Here is a 22,626-nt window from a genome sequence, read left to right on the forward strand (position 1 = left end):
GTTTTCATTTTCTGTATAGTGAAAAAACAGATCATGAAAATGCCTTTGTTTGTGTTGGCAGTTTTTTGTATTTGTTATCAGTATTTAGATGTTTGTAAAAAAAGTGAAAGCTAGATATTATGGTTTTCAGTTGTTTGGAAACCTGTTACCACAATATTTTAATATCCAGAATTAACTTTTATTTATTTATTAGATCATTCATTTTATATAGCCTTTAAAATAAAAATAAAAATAAAAATAAAATGATCATATGAATTTAAAGTAAAATTATTATAAAAATGTCTATAATATTTTTAAAAAACATATTTACTGTTTTCCAATTGTTGTGTACCCGTATTTGGCATGGTTCAGTTGACTGGACCAAACCGCTGGAACTGTAACTGAACTGTAATTTTGATTGACAAAAAATGTGAACTGTAACCAAACTCTTAAATGTATAACCAAAATTCGGTTAACCGGTTTTTAGATCAATACCGACGGTTAACCAAACCGTTAGATCCAATTCAAAATTTTAACTTCACTACAATTTGATATTTTTTTCTCCTACTATAATCAATCTGTAAATTTTAAAATTTAAACAATTCGAACATCAATATGATTTAAAATTTAAAATTTTAAATTAGCATACTACAATAACTTAAAAAAACAATCCTAGTCAACAAAATCCATAATCCAAGTTCTATTTCTAAAAAAATAACATAAAAATAACCAACCAAGGTTTTAAATTGTTATTAAATTTTTTTAAATTTAAATTGTTAAATATTATATAATATATAATTACATTGTTGAGATTTTGATTAAATGAATGACCTATAACCATTAACATAGATAATGTATATTTTTAAATATTTATTATATATTTGTTTGGTTTAGTAAACTGCAGTTATTGAATGGGCTGAATTGAAACTGAATCATTATCCAAAATATTTGAAAATCGAACCAAAATCGAACCAAAAAATGGTTAACCAATTTTTCGGTTTGGTTTTGCTGTTTGGTACGGTTTTTCAGCTTTTCATGCCCACCCCTGTCATGTTCAATAAGATTATTATTGTAAAGTAAATTTTTTGAAATATAATAATTAAGTAAAATAATTATAATAAGAATTTTTATTGCAGTATTTTTAGTTTATATTATTTTAAGCATTTTTTGTTTTAAATTTTTATTTGATGGAAGGACAAAATTATTTGTTTAATCAAGTTTAATTTTTTTTTTAAAATTTTGGAAATATTAACCAAACAGGTTGTTGATTTTTGGTTTTAAGTTTTTATTTTTGGTTTTTGGTTATCGTTTTCATAATTTTTGGCAATGATACGAAATGGCTCCTTAATTAATTATTTTTTTATACTTGAGCATTTTTCACATCTAAAATTAGATCATGTGCTTATTGTTAATATTATAAGACCATTTTGATTTGATGTTATATCTCTTCAATTTTCCTCTATACTGTTTTTCCTCCTTATTTCGACACACACACACACACACACACACACACATATATGGGCAAATTTGTCATTTTAAAAACTTTAGGCCATGAAATTATCAACTGAAACCACTTTATTGGTGGTAAACTCTTGATAAGGGGAGGTAAGCACAAATGTGAAAAACCTCATGGTAAAGTTTTGCAATTAATTTTCTTTTTACGTGTGTGTAAATTAACTGAACTTATTCAAAATTGCTGCACTGGTGTGTTTACGTTTTCTTGTGCAAGGAGTTTTGAAAATGTTTCTCCATGTTTGTGCTTGCATGTGTTTCATATCACATGAGTATGAGATCTCCTCACTCATTGCAATTATGATTATTGAATAGGCTCCTGCTCATTGTGTATCCCGTGCTCCTTGTGGCAAAATAACTGACAATTTGTTGCTGGGGAGAAGTTTTGTTATTTATTTATATGTTGATAGAAAAAAGAAGCTTTATTAAACCAAGTAAGAAACAGATACAATAGCAGAGAACATAAAGTCCTCACTCGAACACAGGAAAAAGAAAAAAATTCATCAACATAATAAAGCCACCCAATCTCATATTACATCCTGAAAGCAACAGCCGTTAAAACAGCATGTGATATATGCCGAAGTGAAGCCAAATGTTGCAGCCTGTCCCAAGGAAGCTCCAACGATAATCTCTCCCTAGAAAAAGGTGTTCGTCTCCTGCCAATTTCCCCAAAGCACAGTGCATGTAGTTCACATCTACAGCCTCTTAACATTCTTACCCTTTCCCAAACCAATAAAAGAAATATACAAGAACTCCTCCACTGACTTTGGACAAACCTACTCTTGGCCAAGAACTCCAAAAGTGAATTTATAAGCCCCAAGCGAGAGAAGAGTGAAGAAACAAGTGAGATACATTCTCACAGCGTTCCCAGACGTAAAACATATATTGGGGGAGAATGCTTTAGAAGATCTTCAACTCTGTCGCAGCTTGTTGGTGTTAACTCTTTTAAGTGTCACCATCTAGAAAAATGCCTTTATCTTTTAAGGAACTTTAGCCTCCCATATGCCTTGACAGAGAGGAAATACCACGAAGTTTTGATATTTATTGCTGCAACTTAAGGTTTTGCCGTGTCATACAATCTTGTTATAATGAATACTTGCTTTAAGAAAAGAGAATAACATTAAGTAATTTTCACAAGTGGACAAAATATAAGTCAAATAGATTTTTTCCTAGCTAGGAAAGAGAGATCGTTTATCTTGTAAGGATGGTGAAGTTATCCCAGGTGAAAGCTTGACTGCATAACATGGAGTGCTAATATTAGATATTTGTACCAAAAAATGGAAGAGAAAGAGTAACATAAATCAATGCAAGAGGATTAGGTGGTGGAGTTTGAAGGGTGAAAATTTACACTATGTTTGGCAGAGGCCTTGGATTTGGATTCGTGTAATACAAATCTATATTCCAAATCCACCTAAATCCAAATTTAAGGCCCGAAATCAATGCTCTCAAATGCAAATTTAGTAAAATTTGAAGATAAAATGATATAAAAGGGTGAATGGACAGTAGGGAACATGGTAGATACTGACAGTATGGAATAAAATGGTTAACAGTATAGAAAAAAGATAGCAAAAGAGATCTTAGGAGAATCCAAAGGAAGATTCTCGGGCAACAAAGAAAGCTAGTGGTGGGATTAAGATGTTCAAAAAGCCATAAAAACAAAAAGAATTTGTTATAAAACATGGCAAAATAGTAGAAATATAGAAAACTTTGAAAAGTATAAAAAAGCAAGAGAAGAGGTTAAAAAAGACCATTATTGAGGCTAAACATAGAACTTGTCATAATTTACATGCTAGATTAGATATTAAGGAAGGGGAAAGAGACATATATAAATTAGATAGAGCTAGAGAAAGAAAGTGCAAGGATTTAGGCAACGTAAAATGTATACAAGTTGAGAATGATTATGTCTTGATCAAATAAAAAGACAAAAAAAAGGTGGCAAAGATACTTTAATAAGTTGTATAATGAAAACCATGTTGAAAGCTTAAACCTGCAAGTGAAAATGAGGAAAAGACTTAAAAATGAGTTTCATTTGCAAAATAAGAGTCACTGAAGTGAAGATCACTTCAAAGAAGATGAAAAGTGGGAAATCTGTAGGATCAGATAACATCCCATTTGAAGCTTGGAACTGTCTATGTGATAAAGGAAGTATATGACTAACTAACTTATTCAACACTATTATAAGAACCAAGAAAATGCCGAAGGAAGGAAGGAAAAGCACATTGCCTATATACAAACAAAGGTGATATTCAAAATTGTAATAATTATCACACAATTAAAACTATGGTCATGCGATAAAATTGTGGGAAAGGATAATTGAACAAAGAATAAGAATAGAAATGATGGTCTTGAGGAATCAATTTGGTTTTATACTTGGGAGATTGACAACAAAAGCTATTTATCTTCTAAGCAGGTTAATGAAAAAGTTTCGAAAAGAAGAGTAACTGGCATATGGTTTTTATCGACGTAGAAAAGGCTTATGATGGAGTACGTAGAGAAGTGCTTTGGTGGGTCCTAGAAAAGAAAAGGAGTATGTAGTAGGTATATTGATGTCATTAAGGATATATACGATAGAGTAATGACTAGCTTTAGGACTACCGATGGGGAGTCTTGAAATCTCTTTCCACAATAAGAGTACACCAAGGTTCTACTTTGAATCCTTATCTTTTTGCTTTAGTGATTGATGAACTCACTAGGAAAATCCAAAATGAGATCCCATAGTATATGTTGTTTGAAGATGTTATTGTTTTGATAGATAAAGTAGGAGCAGAGTAGAATCTAATCGAGAACTTTGGGGAAGAACTTTAGAGTTTAGAGGTTTTAGGAAAAGTAGAAAATATTAAATATATGAAATGTAATTTCAGCTAAAGGAAGATAAGATTAGACTTGATAATTAGGAAGTCAATAACACTAGTAGATCTTGATATCGGGATCCATTTTGCAAGTGGAACTTAAAGAGGATGTAGTACATTGAGTTAAAGCAGGTTGGGTGAAATGGAGGAGTGCTTCAGGCGTGCTGGGTGATTGTATAATACCATTAAAATCAAAAGAAAAGTTGTGTAGGAGGGCTATAAGACCAGCCATGTTATATGGTGTAGAATGCTAGGAAATTAAGAAACAACATATTCAAAATGTAAAATTTTCCAAAATTTGAATGCTAAGATGGATGAGTGGTAAAAAAATTAATGGAATTAGTAACAGGCTAGGAATAGCATTGGTGGAAGATAAGATAAGGAAGGAGTGACTTAAATGGTTTGAACATTTGAAATGAAGGTCAAGTAGTGCACCACTGAGGAGGAGTGAGCTAGTTTTTATTAATGGCACTGGAAGAGGTAGACTAGATGTAAAATAACTTGGAATGAGGTTGTGAGGAAGGATTTAATAGCTCTTAAGTTGAGAAAAATAACCTTGACTGTGTGAATTGGTGGAAAAGGATTCATATAACCTTTCCCACTTAGTGGGACTTAAGGCCTGTTGTTATTGTTGTTACTTAGTATGCATGTACTCTATGTTGCACTACGCTGATATTTCCCTGCTTGTTACAATCTCAGTTGTCTAATAAATCTATGCATAGTGTTTTCACGGTAAAAGTAACCCCATATTCTGGGGCTTGGAATAGGATTTTGGATTTGTGTGATTTGGATAAAATGCAATACAAAATTGTATCATGTTTTGTTCATCCACACAAATCCACCCGAGGCTCGAAATCCATGCTCTCAAATATAACCTAATTGAATTGTAGTCAAACCTAGGCAAACTGTTATGGTCATTGCTTCAACCTTATTGAAGTGTATGCCATTCCAACCATCTAAACTATGCCAAGATTCAGGAGCAATTCCTGTGAGAATAAGTTGGGTATGGGCTGACTAGGGCAGTGAGTGAGATCCTGGGATGATTGGAGTTATTGCTTGGCTCTGTCCATAGTGTTTACTGAGATTTAATTGCCTTCCTCCCCTTTAATGAGATGAAGGAAGCAAGGTGGGCTGCTTGTCTTGCCTTGAGCCCATAGGAGGGACTGGTACTGCTTTGGGCTAGATTGCTGCTACTCTGCTTGAGTGCATGTGCTTGGACTGTCTGACTAAGTGTTTGGACTCTTTGGCTTGAGAGGAGCATGAGATTTTCAAGGAACAGAAGACTTCTCTGATTTTCTATGGAAGAAGCTTACTTTTCTTGCTTCTTTTTCTGTGAGTACATTTTTTTTTTACCTTTTTGGCGGTTTTTGGGGGTTATCGCTGTCTGATCTTCAAAGGGATTGGAAGGCAACCTTCTCATAATTATTTTTTAATTTTTTTCACAGGACACCTTATCCTCCATATCTTGTACTGTTTGAGTCTTTAATGAAATTTTTGTTGTCTGAAAAGTATGAGGAAATTGCTGAGGAAAAATGTCATGTTTAATATGAGTAAATGTTGATTTAAACATGACAGACTGAAAATGTCATCATTTGTAGCAGAATAGTCCTGAGACTTGTTATAGGGAAAGGGTTGGTGTGCTGTCCATTTTTGCTTAATTCTTATTTTCAACTTGAACATAATTCTTTTATTTCAATGACAGCAATAATTTTTGGGGAGGATTGAGAAGGAACTTCTTGCAAATTTTACTTCATTGGTTGCCCATTTGTCAATCTTATGTAAATATTGAGTCATGTGTCATACTCAGAAAGGGAAATCCACTTTTATCCTATGTTTCCTTGGATTTGGATAAGATGTAATATAAAATTGTATTGAAATTTTTCCTGTATTGAAATTTGTCCAACTTCACCTAAATCCAAATCTATGGTCCAAAATCAATGCTCCCAAATGCAGCATAAGCTTGTATAAGTGGGAGGTTTCGTATGGAGGGCCTCCCTAATAAGAAATATTCAGTAGAGTGTCAGAGGTACTGCCTCCCGCCCTTGCACAGTAGGGTACTGTATTTTGAGTCAGGGTGTAGTGCAATTATGTTGTTGTATGAGGTTATTTTGGAGTTCTCACATTAAGGGCCATATATACTTGTAGCAAAGGGTTGCAAAGGCTGTTTTCATTGATGATATAGTAGAGATTTCACTGGGGCCCTTTGAATGTAGGAATGCATGCTGAACCATATAAATTGGTGTGCTTATGTTTTTCTTTTGACTCACTTCATGTGTGTGCATAAAGCACAGGGCGTGCCTTACAACATGTTCAAAGGTTGTGCCCATTTTGGAAGCTCATTTATTACGTGGTACTTATTGGGGAAAAAAGTCCAGTCAGTGAAACAAGAAAACTTGACTTTGAAATGGAAAGACCATAAATGGTGCTATTTGAGGGTATGCAATGAGTGAATGTGATATCAAAGTAAATCATGCTTAAAAAGTTGTTCATCTGATTATGTTTTTTCAGGTTGATTAATCTTGTAAGGTTTCTACACATTTGTTATAGTTTATTCAAATATTTCATTCAAACTTCAGGACTTGTTTTCCTGATTGTTTTCATGAACAGATGCCTAATTGCATTGTTATTTGTCTATTGCGTAGATTGGGGTGATGGTGATGGTTCATGGAGACGACAAAGGCCTGGTTCTGCCACCTAAAGTAGCATCTGTCCAAGTAATTGTTGTTCCTGTGCCTTACAAAGATGCTGACACTTGGGCAATCTTTGATGCCTGCACTGCCACTGTGAATACTTTGAGTGACGCAGGATTTCGTGCTGAAGCTGACCTCAGAGATAACTATTCTCCTGGTTGGAAGTACTCGCATTGGGAAATGAAAGGTGTTCCTCTGAGGATTGAAATTGGGCCAAGGGACTTGGCTAATCGTCAGGTAAAGCATGTCTCTGAATTTTTCTTTTCTCTTTTGTTGTGCCCTTTACTCTATAAATTGTTGCTAAACTAACATCTTATATTCTTTATTTTGTTTTTTGACCTTTTTTGCACGTTGTGTCTTCTGTTTCATTGCTCAATTTGAAGACTGGAATACTTTGATTTTATGCCCAGGTACGTGCTGTTCGTCGTGACAATTCGGCTAAAATTGATATACCTATGGACAATTTGACCGAGCAAGTAAAAGAAATGTTGAATAATATTCAACAAAGCCTGTTTGATGCTGCAAAACAAAAACGAGATGCTTGCATTAGGATTGTAAAATCCTGGGATGACTTTATGGAAGCGCTTAGTCAAAAGAAATTGATTTTAGCTCCTTGGTGTGATGAGGAGGTATATTATATGTTTTCTCCATTGACTTTTGTCTGGTGTTTTAGCAATTTATCCTGCTGTATGAGAAGCCTGCCTATTTTCTGTTTTTTAGGGGGAGGGACAGGTTGTGTGTGTTTTTACCTTTTTTTTTTTTTTTGGGGGGTGGGGAGGGGGCGGGGCAGGGGCGGTTGTGTGTGTGGAATGAGATGAAGCCATATGCAAGTCAGCTTAATTCCATTTATTGCGCTCAAAATTTTGTTTTTGATTGATGTAATTATGTTTCTCATTGTTTTATCTCAATGCTCAATATAATTTCGACGAACATTTTTCATCCCAGGAGATGCTCTGCAGTCCTGCAAATGAGTTTGCGGAGATATCTTTCAATTATTATTCTTTGAGCTTTATTTTGATGTAGTTTTTGTGTTTTCTTTCTGCAGGAGGTGGAGAAGGATGTGAAAACACGAACAAAGGGTGAGATGGGTGCTGCAAAGACCCTGTGCTCTCCATTTGACCAGCCAGAACTCCCTGAAGGTACTTCATTTGTTTTAGGTTGTGGTGACCTTGATTATTATTGTTCTTGTTCCTTTTTTAATTCATTGAGCCTACTTGCTGATGAAATCTCGTTGTAAATGTTGTGTTAATAAATGATTGATGAAAAAAAAAAAAAGAGATGAAAATTGTGTGCTTGATTATATACTCTCTCTCATTGCTAAATGGATTTTCTGAATCTATTGTGGTTAGGTGTGTTCTTCAGTTCATTGATGCTTGATCAGGGTGAAGTTTTGGGGTTTATGATCCAAATCTCTGCCTTAAATAGTTGGAAAATGGATCTCCCTTCTTTTCTCGACATTTCTAACTCGATTTACAGTGTTTGTTTCTTTAATTGTCACTATTAAAGCAAAAATCCTAGTGATGTGGGGAGTTACAATGTCATTTCTATGGAGTTTGTAGTGCGCATGATTTTTCTGTGTCTGAATAAGCATTTGAAGCTGCAAATCTATCAATGAAAGAGTAAAAGATCAATGCATAATGATTTTTTGAATTCCTTTTTATTATTTGACATTTTAATTGTCTTGCAGGAACTATTTGCTTTGCCTCGGGAAAACCTGCGAAGAAGTGGACCTACTGGGGCAGGAGTTATTAATTATTGGATTACTAATTACATATAGTTGTGATGAGGAAGCATACAATTATGTTTCTAAGGGTAGCCCCATTATAGAATCATGATTGATTTTTACAGTTTGTGGTTTTTTACATTTGCTTTAGATGGAAACAGTGTTCCATATGACAATAGGTGTTAAAAGGTTTGTATGCTGCTTGATTGTTGTAAAATTTTGACATTATGTGTGGAAAAAAGTAACGGATTTTTGAAAAAATTATTTGAATTGTGGGGTAGAGCAATTTAGATTAGCTATGAGCATGAAGGCTTTTGAAAGAAGCTGGGATTTTTTATTTTTTTATTTTTTTTTTATGGTCTAAAATTCAGTAACTTGTTTGGTGAACTCCTTAATTGGTGTTGAAATCTCTGATTCAATAAGAGATCATCCTCTTGCATGGTCAATTATGATGTTTTGTTGTACATTTTTTCCTTAAAAAATGCAAATTGTACATGCCCATGGCACGGACACACATTGTTAATCATAATAAATTAAACAATTTAGTATTCAATTTTAGGCATTGTTGCAACTGTATTTAGGGCTTTTAATGGATTTTAAAATGCATTTAGGGAGCGTTTGTGTCCTAGGAGAATAGATTTTTCATTTTGAATTTGTGTATATAAATTTAGAAAAAAAAAAATCAACAGTCAATACAATTACACTGCATGTTTTGTGCTTATTTCTCTACTAAATAAATTGGTTTATGTTTGGAAACACAGGGTTAGTAGTTAACAGTATAAAACATCTCTTTGGTTTGGCATTGTTTGAATGATGAAGCATTCCTTTACTAGACAGATTGGTCTGGCATTGTCTGATAACAAGGAAAAAATGTGTATGATTATTGACACTCGTAGTGAATTTGTTTTGGAGATATGGTTTTGGAAAAAGCTGAACGATAGAGACTGTGTTATGGGCCTGTGTTATTTAATATTATTCTATTATTTTAGTTAAAAAGAATTCTCTTATCAACATTTACATAAAAAAATAACGAAAAGTTATTTATGATTTTCATGTTTGTTTGGCGGGGGGGGGGGGGGGGGGGGGTGTTGTTTGTGTTTAAATCCCAAAGCATGTACAATTAAAACCTCTCCAAATGTGGAACATGTAAGGTTTGTCATGCATAGCCTTCCTAGGTTGGAAGTAGGTGAAGTAGGTCAATCACGTACAGATTAAGTGATCAAGAAAAGTTCTTAGGTTAGGTTTGCCATGTGTAGACAATGTGATGAGTGGATGCCCCCTAAGTGAAGGGTAGGTCAAATATGTCACGTGCGTGATATATGTCTAGGATGATCTCTTTGGGCAAGGAGTAGGTGGAGTAAGTCATGTATGTGACTTGTAGTTCATGTGATCAAGAAGACCTCAAGTGAAGAATAGGTAAGTAAGGTCTACCATGTGCAGATCATGTGGCCAAAAAAGACCTCTTAGGTTAGGGCTGCCATGCGTAGGTCATGTGACTAGGAACGTGGGATTAGATCTGCAGTGCTTACTGATTCAATTGCTAACATCACATTGGTTATTGATTAAGGTCCGCCAAGCTTACTCTTAGACCTTTCTAGCTACTGACCTCTCCTGATTCATCACTATGGGAGCTCTATTACTAGGTATGCCATGTGTAGATTATGAGCTTTCCTTAAGGGTAGGTTAGACTTGCCATATGCAAATCATGTGACCAAGAAGATCTCCTGGGCCAAGTTTGCCATATGTAAGATTGTGTGACTAGGAGAACCTCTTCAAGTGAGGGCAAGTTAAGTTTGCCATGTGCATATTATGTGACTAGGAAAACCTCCTAGCTCAGGTTTGCCATGTGCAAACCACGTGACTAGAAGGACCTCCCTGTGTGAGAAGGCAAGTTAAGTCTTCCGTATGCTGATCACATATCATGGTTTGGCATGTGTGTCGCATGACCCAAAACCCAAGTTAGGTCAATTTTGCCACATGTCGACCTTATGACCTAAAGGACCTTTTCTAAGTGGGTGTAGGTTAGGTCTGCCGTATGCAATAGAACCACGTGTATAAAATGGTGACTTATTTAGCACGATTAAGATTGTTTTACCCACATTAAATGATCAAGTTAAATCCCCTCATGTAACATGACTTGAGTAGAAAGGGAAGGGAAAACAAAACTTTTTATTTCATTTTTTTAGTAACCAAATAGGGGCATGTATTTTTAGTTCCCACTTAAACAAAAAAAAAAGAACTCCACTTAATTGTTCTTATTGACTTTGGGAAAAAAAAAAAAAAAAAAAACTCAAATATATGCTATAGAAACTTGAAAAAAATGTGGATTACAGCTCTATATTGGAAGGGGATCCTTGCTTCTATCCAAATACTTTGCTCAACCACACTTCTATTATCGTATGAACATTTACTATTAGAAGTCTGGAAAATAGCCTTATAATTGCAACTTCCTGAAGTTAGGCCTTATTGTCATGATTGATCCAAGTAAGCCCTTAATTTTTTCACACATAACTACAAATCAAGAAAAACATTTGAATACATTGTGCTATATAGTAGTCTTCATTTCATATATAGGTTGGAGTTGGACTAAGATGGTGGTTTGATTTCTTGAATTGATATGTTAGTGGCTGTAAGTATGTGTTTGAAAGTGGTTGTCTAAGTACTAATCACAATTTTACACTTATGATTATTATAGGTGATTACGCGCTTAAATTGCGTAATTATGTGTTTTAATTCATGCATTACGACTTATATTTTTAATTAAATGCCTAATTATGCTTAATATTTTAACATTACGCTCTATTTATAATATTTGAATTTTATTTAATAATTTATGAATTTTTGGTATTTTATTTTTGCAAGATAAGTTATGGACGTTAAAGCCGATGGTATTTCGTAATTTGTGCATAATTCCCCCACCCGAGCTCCGATCGAAGTGATTCGAAATGCTGTGTAAAGCCAAGAAAGTGCTCTACAACTTTTGTGTTTTGAGCTTTGAAAGTTACAGGTTGTAGGAAGATTGAAATTAGATTTGTGCACTAAAAAAAAAAAGGAAAAAAGAAGAAACAAGAAAAGAAAAGAAATAAAATAAAAAATAAAAATTGATTTGACCCGGCCATGCAGTTGGGTCCTTTTCCTGGTGCGCTAGTAGGGTTCTGGAGGCTTTTTATGTTTTTTTTTTCTCCTCTCTTCGGTAGCCCCCTCTTCACTCTTTCTCTCTTCCGCAACCCCTTCTCTCCCTCTTCCTTCCTCCCTCACTGCCCTAAACTCTCCCAGCCTCCTTTCTCTTCCCTTCTCCATCTCCTCTCCTCTTTGCTCCCTCTCCTTCTCGTCTCTCTTCTTCCTTCCTTCTTCTTTCTTATCAAGCTCTTACTGCTACTACAATCTCCAACCCGAAGCTCCTCCTATAGGTTCTCCCTATGCTGCCGCTGTCCACGGTTGCTGCTATCTCAACCCATACGGCCAGCCAGCCATCTTCTAATCTTTTTCTTTCTTCTCTTTTCTTTAGTTTTTTTTTTTTTTTGGTTCTTGCCTTTAAATAATTGAATAATTGTTATTTTCTTTTGGTAGAATTTTAATTAAAGTCTTAAACTTTTGAATTTTTATTGGATGATTATTATTGAAATTTATTTATTTTCTTCCTCATCTCAATTAATATTAGCATTAGATTTAATTTTTGCTTGAGTTATTTTTTTTTATTGATTAAAGTTGAGTTTGGTTTCCTGAAAAAAAAAAGAAATAAAATACAAAAAGAAAAAAAATCATCTTAGGGATTTAAATTTGTTGAGTTCCATTTATTTTAAATTCAATTTGATTAAAGTTTGAATTTTTATTGTGTTTTAATTTATTGCTCAAGTTCTTAAGGAGTTAAATTTTCGTTCTTGATTACATTAAAATTTTGTTTTTTTGTTTTTGTGTTTGATTGAGGTTGTTAGAATTGCCTGCTTTAATTACGTAGAAAAATTATCATCTTTAGTGTTTTTGTCCGAAGTTCAAATGTGAGTTATAATTCTTACTTGGCTGATTAAACATATGATCGTTTCTCATTGGTAATTTAGTTGTTAATTTAGTGCGTGTTAAGATTCATAATTTAAATTGCACGTTGTTTTAATTCGTCAAAAGAAAATCTCAAACATCTTGGAAACCTCGAATCTAACTATGTTCAGTAAACCTTTTGTTTCTTATTTTTTATTAGAATTACGTAAAATTTAAAATTAAACTGCATTCCTTGAAGAAACTATCTGACCCTTGAGCTAATTAGTATACGACTGAACTCCTATATTTAAGATAGCTTCCGACCTGCTCATTTTTCGAGTGAGTGAAGTTTTTGGAGTCATTGTCGGGGAGTGCCAGTTTTAATTTCAAATTTTGTATTTTTTCAATTATTTTTTATTTTTAATTAAAAAATAAAAAATAATAAAAAATTGAAAAATTTGAAAAAAAAAATGATCATGCTTGTTAGCTGCTATGTTGGTGAATTTCTGCTGTTAGCATTGATGTTTGATGCCTTGGGTCCGAGATATTTCGAATAGACTGTCCAAAATTTCACTTAACACTAGTAGTGACACATAGAGTACAGAATCTAATTGTTTTCTTGTTACTTTTACGAGTAATTTTGAAATTAATTTGAGTAATTTGTTTGAAGAATTCTTTGAGGAAGTTATGGCTGCACCTGCACCACGTACACTTTAGGATTTTCTACAGCCTACACGTACATCTATACCTTCCTATATTGTGTTACCACAAGATGCACCGAACTTCACAATTAAGCATGGTATGTTATCTATGATACCCCAGTTTCACAGGATGGGTTCTGAGAGTCCATACCAGCATTTGACATATTTTGAGTTGGTCTGCACCACTTTCATTAATAGGGTCGGAACCGATGAGTATATCAAACTTCGTCTGTTTCCTTTTTCTTTGAAAGATAAGGCAAAAATCTAGTTTAATTCTTTACGACCTAACTCTATTACTAACTGGGCTGAAATGCAGCGTGAGTTCTTACATAAGTTCTTTCCTTTTCAGAGAACTTAGTACTTGTAAGAGCAAATCAGTCAGTTCATGCAGAGAGGTGACGAGACGTTCCAAGCTTGCTGGGAGAGATTCAAGGACCCGATGAACATATGTCCACATCACAGATTCGAATTTTGGAAGTTAGTGAATTATTTTTATACTGCACTTACCCCTAAATGTAAACAGTTTGTCTAGACTATGTGCAATAGGGAATTCTTCAACAAGGAACCATATGAGGCTATATCATTCTTTGATTATTTAGCTGAAAGTGCCCAACAATGGAACACATGATATGATCGGGTACCAATGGCAGCACAACCTCTCAGAGCGATTAGTGGTGGAGGTAGATACGAGGTCAAAGAGGAAACTAATTTACAGTCTCTTGTTGCTGCTTTGTCTAAAAAAATAGAGGTTATGGAGTTAGGGAAAGTGAATGCTACGAAATCGATTGAGGATTGTATGCTTTTACCAGTATTGTAGGAGAATAGATCTGATCAGATGCAGCCAGTAAATTGGATCAACAAATCTCAAAATTAGCCATTCTTGAACACTTATAATCCGGGATGGAGGAATCACCCGAACTTATCATGGAGGAACGATTAGTCTGATCCATCTTCCTCATAGTTTTAGCAATTTCCTCAATCTTATGCACCACCTCCGTAGCCGTTATACCATTCAGTTGCAGCTCCTCAATCGTAGTATCAGCCGCAATAGGTCTCTTAAAACTACGCACCTCTAGGATTTCAACCAAATTTAGCTCATATTCCATCGAAGAAATCTTTTGATGATAACATGACGCAGATGGCGAATATGTTTCAACAATTCATGCAGATTCACGTCACAACCAACAGTCAGAATACTCAAGCCATTAGTGAATTGAGAGACACCATGAATAAGATAAGTACACAGCCGAATACCTTAGAAAAAGGAAAATTTCTTGCACAGCCTCAGCCTAATCCCCAGGTATATCAACAACAACAGCAACCAGTGCATACTGTTTCAGGGGATTATATTGAAACAGCAAAGATGGTTGTTACCTTAAGAAGTGGAAAAGAGGTTTCCCATCCTGAAATGTTCGTTGATCAACAAATAGTTGCTCCAACACTTGAAAAGGCAATTGAGACAGATGAGGGAAATGAAAAATCAAACAAAGCAAACTCAGATTCAAAGAAGTCAGATAATAAGGAGGATGAGACTGTTAAGGAGTGTCAACCTATGGTACTCTATCCTCAGAGGTTGACATCTGGTCAGAACAACAAGTATCACACTAAAATTCAAGAAATCTTCAAACAGGTGAAGATCAACTGTAGTGACCTGAAAAATAATAGTATTTTAATAATAAGAGGAAGAAATAGATACAGAAACAGAAGGAAGCCGTAGACTTCGTCAACAAATGCTTTGCGTTCGTCGACGACATTGCGTTTTGGGGATAATTTTAATTTTAGGAAATTGTTAGGAATCGTCGACGAACATAGGGTTTCGTCGACGAGAAAATGCCGAGAGACGGATCGGACTGCTCTGAATTTCGTCGATGAATACAGGGCTTCATCGACAAATTTATTGAAAGACTCATCGACGAGGTGATGTGTCTCATCGACAAATCTGACCCTATAAGTAGGAAAAGCTCCGATTTCTATCATAATTTTCGGCTTCTCTCTCTCTCCCTACGTCTCTCTCTCTCCCTTCTCTCTTCATTTTCGGCCCCGCTAGATGCCGGATCGACGATCTGAAGCCACCACGACGCTCTTGGCGAAGTTCTTTACAAGACTACCGGAGCGGATCGTTGGGGAAACGAAGTAGGATTTCATCCCAAATTCAGGGTAAGGCCTTTTAGCCTATTTTTGGCCTTATGACAATTATAGGAATTGATGTGGACGAAGAAATACTGATATTTAGTTCTGACAAATGTTATTTTCAGGGTGTTTTGTAGGAGGCCTTGCGGGTGTCAAGCTAGTATTTCATAGGGGCTTTCTAGTAGTCAGGTAAGGGAAATATGTTGTGTTAGGTACTTTTAAGATATTATACAGTTTATTAAATGATGAAAATTATGTATTACAGTATCGTGTGGCTTTTGAATATGAATATAGTACGAATATATGTTTTTATGATATTTCAATGTTTTGATTTTACGATCTTTCATTACTATGATTTTATGAAACCCAATACCATGATTACATGAATATTAGTATCATGATTATGCAATTTCCGTATTATGATTATGTAGATGATAGTGTATGATTATACAGTCCTCAGTATTACGTATGAACTATAGTTACAGTTTATGCAGCATCATGGTTATTTCAGTACTTTAGAAATATATTATATGATATCAGACCCTGTTAGACTTGCAGCTACAAAGCACAGTACCGTTGCTATAGATACTATGTTACTTTATGAGTGCAACCACCTATTTAGATAATACATGGTAAGGTCAATCACCTAAGCCATCGAAGAGGTTAGGCTCCCCATCCAGATATGGGTTGAGGTGGGTAGATTGACTGACGGAGTATAGTGATTTATTCCTGGTTGGCCAGCCAGGATAAATCTTGCCTACGGGCCGCACAACCCTGTCATGAGGTGGTAAGTCATGACACACAGATAGCCACAGAGAACATTTTCAGTTATTATTACGTATGTATAGATTTGCAGAAACAGGGAACATACTTACTTATATTAGAAGTATTTTGAATAATAAACTTCAATACTATCATGTTAAGCAATAGGGACAGAGGTGGTGGATTTTATCACTTATATTTCAGTATATATATACATATATATATATATATTCAGTTATACATGTTTATTTGAAAATAGATTTTCATGATATAGTAGCTCATTTGCCACACACTAGTAATAACATATTTCTTCTTACTGAGCGTTGGCTCATCCCAGTATTGAATTATTTTCAAGTGATCCAGGTAGGCGAGCAGATTAGGCTCGCAGGTAGAGGGGCTTCAGTGGTGCCCTGTCAGAGAGTGAGTACATTTTTGGGAATGATTTTTGTATACCCTATCTAGTTGAGGGTGCTTTGGGAACAGAGATATGTACATATTTTGGGAAACATGTAGTACTCTGGTATTGTGTGGTATTGTATATATATGTTCAAATGATAATGCCTATGTGGTTTTATGCTTCTCGCTGCTTCGGTTAATGATTGGGTTTACCCCCAGCATGGTATCAGGGCATGTAGAATATTATAGTAAAAAAAAAAACAGTTAATTAAGCAGGTCGTTACATCAACATTCTACTTCTGGATGTCATACAGCAAGTTCCTGCATACGCAAAATTTCTAAAGGACTTATGCACAGTAAAAGGAAATTGAATGTGAAGAAGAAAGTTTTCTTGACCGAACAAGTTAGTGCATTAATATTGAGTCAGACTCCTCAGAAGCTCAGAGATCCTGGTTCCCCTACTATTTTTATCATGATTAGTAAATCTCATATTGGGAGAACCTTACTTGATTTGGGGAGTAGTGTGAACTTGCTCCCATTTTCAATATTCGAGCAGTTGGGTTTAGGTGAGCTGAAGAAAACACCCATGATGCTACAATTGGTAGATAAATCACTAAAAGCTCCCGAGTAACTTGAGGTATTTGATGAAAAAGTTCCCTTGATTAGAGAGTTACTTGAATCAGAGGGGCAGTCCACAAAGATAGATGCAATACCAATCCATGATGCGCAATGGAGACTAAACCCAACATGACGAAGGTGGTAAAGAAAGAAGTGCCGAAGATGTTAGATTCTGACATCATCTATCCTATCATCGACATGTCATGGGGCCCTTGGTTTGATGACATAGTGAACTACCTTGCCACCGATCAAACGCCAGAACCTGGGATAACACAGGATAAGTGTCAGTTCTTTGTAGAGATCAAGAATATACTTGAGAAGACGGGTTGTGCTAATAGAAATGTCTGGTTCGAGAAACTAGTTGATGCACTCTATACCTACCAAACTGCATTCAAGACAAACTTAGGGGTGTCTCCCTACAAGTTGATTTATGGTAAGGCATGTCATGTATGTGTTGAGATTCAGTATTCTGCATAATGGGTTATAAAACAGATTAACTTTTCACTTGATAATACCATAGGTTTGAGAAAGTTACAGGTGTGTGAGCTTAAAGAACCCAAGAGGAAAGTTATGACAAGGCTCGCTTAGTGAAGAAGCGGATGAAGCTGCTGCATAAAATCAAGGATAAACAACTTTTCCCAAATCAAAAAGATCTTCTCTACAACTCTAGATTGCATCTGCTTCCCAGGAAACTGAGGTCTCGATGGGGTGGCTCGTATATCGTTGAACAAGTTCATTCTCACAGCGCAGTGGACATTGTGGATCCAAAGAATGGTAACAACTTCACAGTCAATGGACAGTAGCTCAAGCCTCTCATGACTCCCTTCGATCCAAATAAAGAGGTTTTGCTTCTACACGACCCTAAGGGAGTTTTCTCACCTCTCTCTCATTACTTTTCTATTTCTTTTTATTTTATTTGTTTTCTTTATTTGCATTTCTCTTTTCTTTTTCTGTTGCATTAGTTGGTAGTGATTTTCTATTAGTTTGTTCACCCGTGCATAGTTTTTCTAATTCCCTTATTGTAGTAACCGGGAAAAAAATAAATAAATAAATAAATAAAATAATAAAATAAAATAAATTAATTAAAATAAACAAGTAAAATGAATAGTATGATAAGGACAAAAAAGAATGTGTATATATATATATATACACATTTTTTTTTGTATATATATATATATATATATATATATAAGTAACTATGATATTATATATATATATATATATATATATTATACCACAAGCTTCTTCAAGAAGCTTTGAAAAGTAAAAAAAAAAATTCAAACCACAAGCTTTTTCAAGAAGCTTTGAAAAGTCAAAAAAAAAAAAAATCCAATTTGAATTGGATTCTTTTTATGTTGCGGCCAGTGCACTCTCTCACACACACACACACTCTCTCTTTCTCTCTCTCCTACGACTCTCTCTCTCTTCGATTCCAAGCTAGTTTTACACCGGATCGACAAACCGAAGCCACCACAACGCTCCTGGCGAAGTTCTCTACAAGTCTATCAGAGCGGATCGTCAGGGAAACGAAATTGGATTTCATCCCAAATCCAAGGTAAGGCTTTATATTTAATATTTGGATTTTTGACAGTTGAAGAAAGTGATATACGCGTAAAAATACTGAACTTTAATACTGAAAATTTTCAGTTCCAAGGTGTTGATTGGGAACGTTGGGAATCATCCCTAAGTTGAGGTAATACTTTTTAAGTCGAATTTGACTTAGTGGTAGTTATAGAAAATGTTGTACGTACGAAAATACTAAACTTTAATTCTGCGAATTTTCATTTTCATGGTGTTGAGTTGAGAACCTTGTGGGTACGGGGAAAATTTTCTTAGGGGCTTTTTAGGAATCAGGTAAGGGGATAAACTAAGCTAGTTTTGTTTTGAGAAAATGCATCTATATATATGTAGCATCTGGTTTTAGGAAAAATAAATATAATTATATATATGATTTATATTTGAAAAATACTGTTTAAATGATGATATGTTGAATACGTGGAAAATTTGTTTAGTGTGGCATGAGTATAAAAATGTTGTGAAATATTGTTTTCTGGGAATGGGGACGATATGGATTTCTATGATGGAAAATCGGTGTACGGACAGAGATATTTATATATATATATATATATATATGATTTGCCGGCGTATGGGTCGTGCTATGTGGTTATGTTTGCCGGTGTATGGGCTGTGCTATGTGGATGAGATTTGCCAGCGTACGGGCTGTGTTATGTGATTTGTCGGCGTACGGACCGAGCTATGATAAAATGTGTAATTCCGGCGTACGGGCCGATGATTTTCATGAAATATGTATATGTGAAAAATGATATGATTGATTTGATAATTATTGATATGAGATATCCATGTATCACAATTTTAGTATATGTATATGATATCAGAACCTGGTTGGCTTGGTCTAGGCTAGCACTTGCACGGTACCGTTGCTATGTGTCCATGGTCTTCGTGATCATGATATTTGTGTTAACGCCGCTGTACGGAGTGGTGTGAGATTGGATGGTCGATGTGGTTATTTTCAAGAAGTGTGTTGTTATCGCCCCTGGTGTACGGACCAGTCTGGGTAGATCCATCGGACCTACAGACTACTGTTTGACTTGGTAGTGGTCGGCCAATCATTGTTAGGTCCCGCCTTTGGGCCACACAACCCAGTCATGTGGAGGTAATACATGACAACAGCCAGCTAACCTACGAGGATTGTTTTATGTTATTATTAGTATATGAGATGAGATATGTTTATGAAAATGCAGTATATTCTACTATGTGTTGATACATATATATGTTTTCCCAGATTTGATAAATAGTATTGAATATATTATGTATGGTATATGTAGAACATAATACTCATGTTGCCACACACTGGTATTAGTTTATTTCCCTTATTGAGAGGTGTCTCACTCCTAAATCTTATTAACTTTTCAGGAGCCCAGGATAGAAGAGCGGGAAAAGCCCCGCTGATATAGTACGGTTTATCTGTCCTTTTTGAAGGGTAAGTTTTGAAGGGACAGTTAGATTTTGTGGGAAATGTTCCTAGGTTTTATTTTTGGGATGTATATATGAAAATACAGTGATTGTAGTAACTCTGATATTGAGATGTACATGTTTGTATATTTTCTACTGCTAAGGCTTCTGCTTTATGCTTTGATATATCCCTGGTGCCCACGGACCTAGGTGGATTGTGACCTGCTGAGCTGGAATGTATGATGTGATGATAATTTATTTATAAATATATATATATATATATATATATATGTGAAAAAGGAGCAGGTCGTTACACTTATGCTTTCACATTGAGGATAATGTTCCACTTTAGTTGGGGGGGGTGAGAATTTGCATGTGACACTGTGCACGTCTACTTGCTAAGTTTTGTATTAATAAAAAATAAAAAAATAAAAAAAATAATTAAAAAGAAAGAAAGAAAGAAACAAAGAAAGAGTATTGAAGATAGATGATTATGCCATGATTAACACTGACGTATACCCTTCACATACTTGCATATAACCTAAGAATTACACACTCGAGTCATTTATGGGTAGATTCTCTTTATATGACTTCGTAACTCCATGAAGGTTGATTGGTAGTTTATTCGTGTTAATTTGGTTATAAACTCTTATATTTACATGGTATTCATGAGGTTGAATAGACATATTCACATGATTCATTGCACTTAGGGTTCCTTGTGAGCACTGAGAGAACACTCGCGGCGACTATGACACCTTGTGAGGTATCCTTGAGCTATTTATCGTCATTTTGAGTGTTAACATCAAATCAGAGTTCATGAAACCCAATTCTCTTTTCTTCTAGATGATTCTTTGTACACTAGTCTCTGTTTTTGACTTGTTAGCCTAGAAGTGGCATTTAGTGGGGAGATAGAAACCTAGGTCTGGTAACCTACTCAAGATGTGAAGGGTGAGCCACCCCTAGAAATAGACTTAGTTCATGGACTACTATTCGAGCTTAATTCTCATTGGTGGTATGAAGACAACAAAAGAAGTGTAATGATTGTCCTAATTGACCAAGAAAAGACAGAAATTGAAGAATGAGCAGAAGAAAGAAAAAACAAAAGAAAAATAGAAATGCTCATGAAGTGAAAGATCAATACCTGCTCCACACAAATACCACAAAAAGTCAAGGATATGACACATGTTCTCCACGTATGAAGACTCTTCAACCGCTTAATGCCTCAAATGTATTCACGCCTGATTTGTGAATAAGTTGATCTAGGGTGGTTTTGGTTGGATATGGCGAGTAGGTGAGAAAATGTTAGGGTGAAAGACCCGACACCTCACAAATTGTTGGAATTGGCGTGATCCCAAGAGGGAGGGTGAATTGAGTTTTAAAATATTTTTCGTTAATTTAAACAATTACGCCGATTCACCACTATTCATATCTCATTCAATATTGAAAACGTGTACGTACAATGATTAAGCTATCAGTGTGTGCATACATACACGTGTGCTGTATATCTCATTTAAATTAGTTATGTGTGCATGCAATATGGTTATAACAAAATATGTACAAGCATACACATACTGAAATTTAAATGAAGAAATTTAAATAAGATAGAGAGAGAATGACACACAGATTTGTTAACAAGGTTCGGCCAATACTGCCTACGTCCCCACCTTGGCCATACCCCCTAAGGATTCCACTATACCTGCTCACGTAATCGGATGGAGCAGAAGTCTTTTACATCCTCTCCTTACGGGGCGAGGAAAACCCCAACCCAATTACTAGGTTGAACCGAACTAGTCTTATTTACGGAGCTGAGACTCCCCAGTTCAATTAATGGGTTGAACCCAACTAGTACATTAAAATCATTTTTGTACATGAAAATGCTTATGAAAAATACAAGCAGAAATGTACACAATAAGTTCAATAAAAATACGCACTCCAATGATATGAAATAATGTTAAGGGGAGTAAAAGTGCTTAACTATATTTAAGCCCTAATAAAAAGTTTTCTTCGAAAAGAAATTCAATAATAAAATAGGAGAACCTAGGGTTTTACTCTTTCAATGATTTTTGCACAGATATAATGTGTATGAAAAATGAGTACTATGTTCTCTAACAAAAATTTATGCAAATTAGAAATACTTGGAGAATCTAGGAGTTAAGCTCAAGCAAATATTTGGGCAATAAACAATTTTCTCCCAAAAATATTTATCAAAGAAATAACCGGGAAAAAACCTAAGCAATATTCTCAAAAATAATTTTCAAAGATTTGGTGCCTAGTGAGAATATGTGTAAATAAAATGCCCTAAATAAAATACTCTCTTC

General features: G+C 35.0%; 1 protein-coding gene across 7 annotated transcripts in view; it reads left to right on the forward strand.

The window, feature by feature from the left end:
- Positions 1–9,074, forward strand: part of LOC131155821 (proline--tRNA ligase, cytoplasmic-like) — a 40,489-nt gene extending 31,415 nt beyond the window's left edge. For all 7 annotated transcript variants that reach the window (XM_058109263.1, XM_058109261.1, XM_058109258.1 and 4 more), the window contains 4 exons: positions 6,983–7,267; positions 7,441–7,659; positions 8,076–8,169; positions 8,718–9,074. In XM_058109263.1, the coding sequence (XP_057965246.1) occupies positions 6,983–7,267; positions 7,441–7,659; positions 8,076–8,169; positions 8,718–8,782 (663 nt within the window). In that variant the 3' untranslated portion in view covers positions 8,783–9,074. The remainder of the gene's footprint in view (positions 1–6,982; positions 7,268–7,440; positions 7,660–8,075; positions 8,170–8,717) is intronic.
- The last annotated feature ends 13,552 nt before the right edge of the window (positions 9,075–22,626 follow it).

The sequence above is a fragment of the Malania oleifera genome, chromosome 5 (assembly GCF_029873635.1).
Source record: "Malania oleifera isolate guangnan ecotype guangnan chromosome 5, ASM2987363v1, whole genome shotgun sequence".
In the NCBI taxonomy this organism is placed as follows: Eukaryota; Viridiplantae; Streptophyta; class Magnoliopsida; order Santalales; family Ximeniaceae; genus Malania; species Malania oleifera.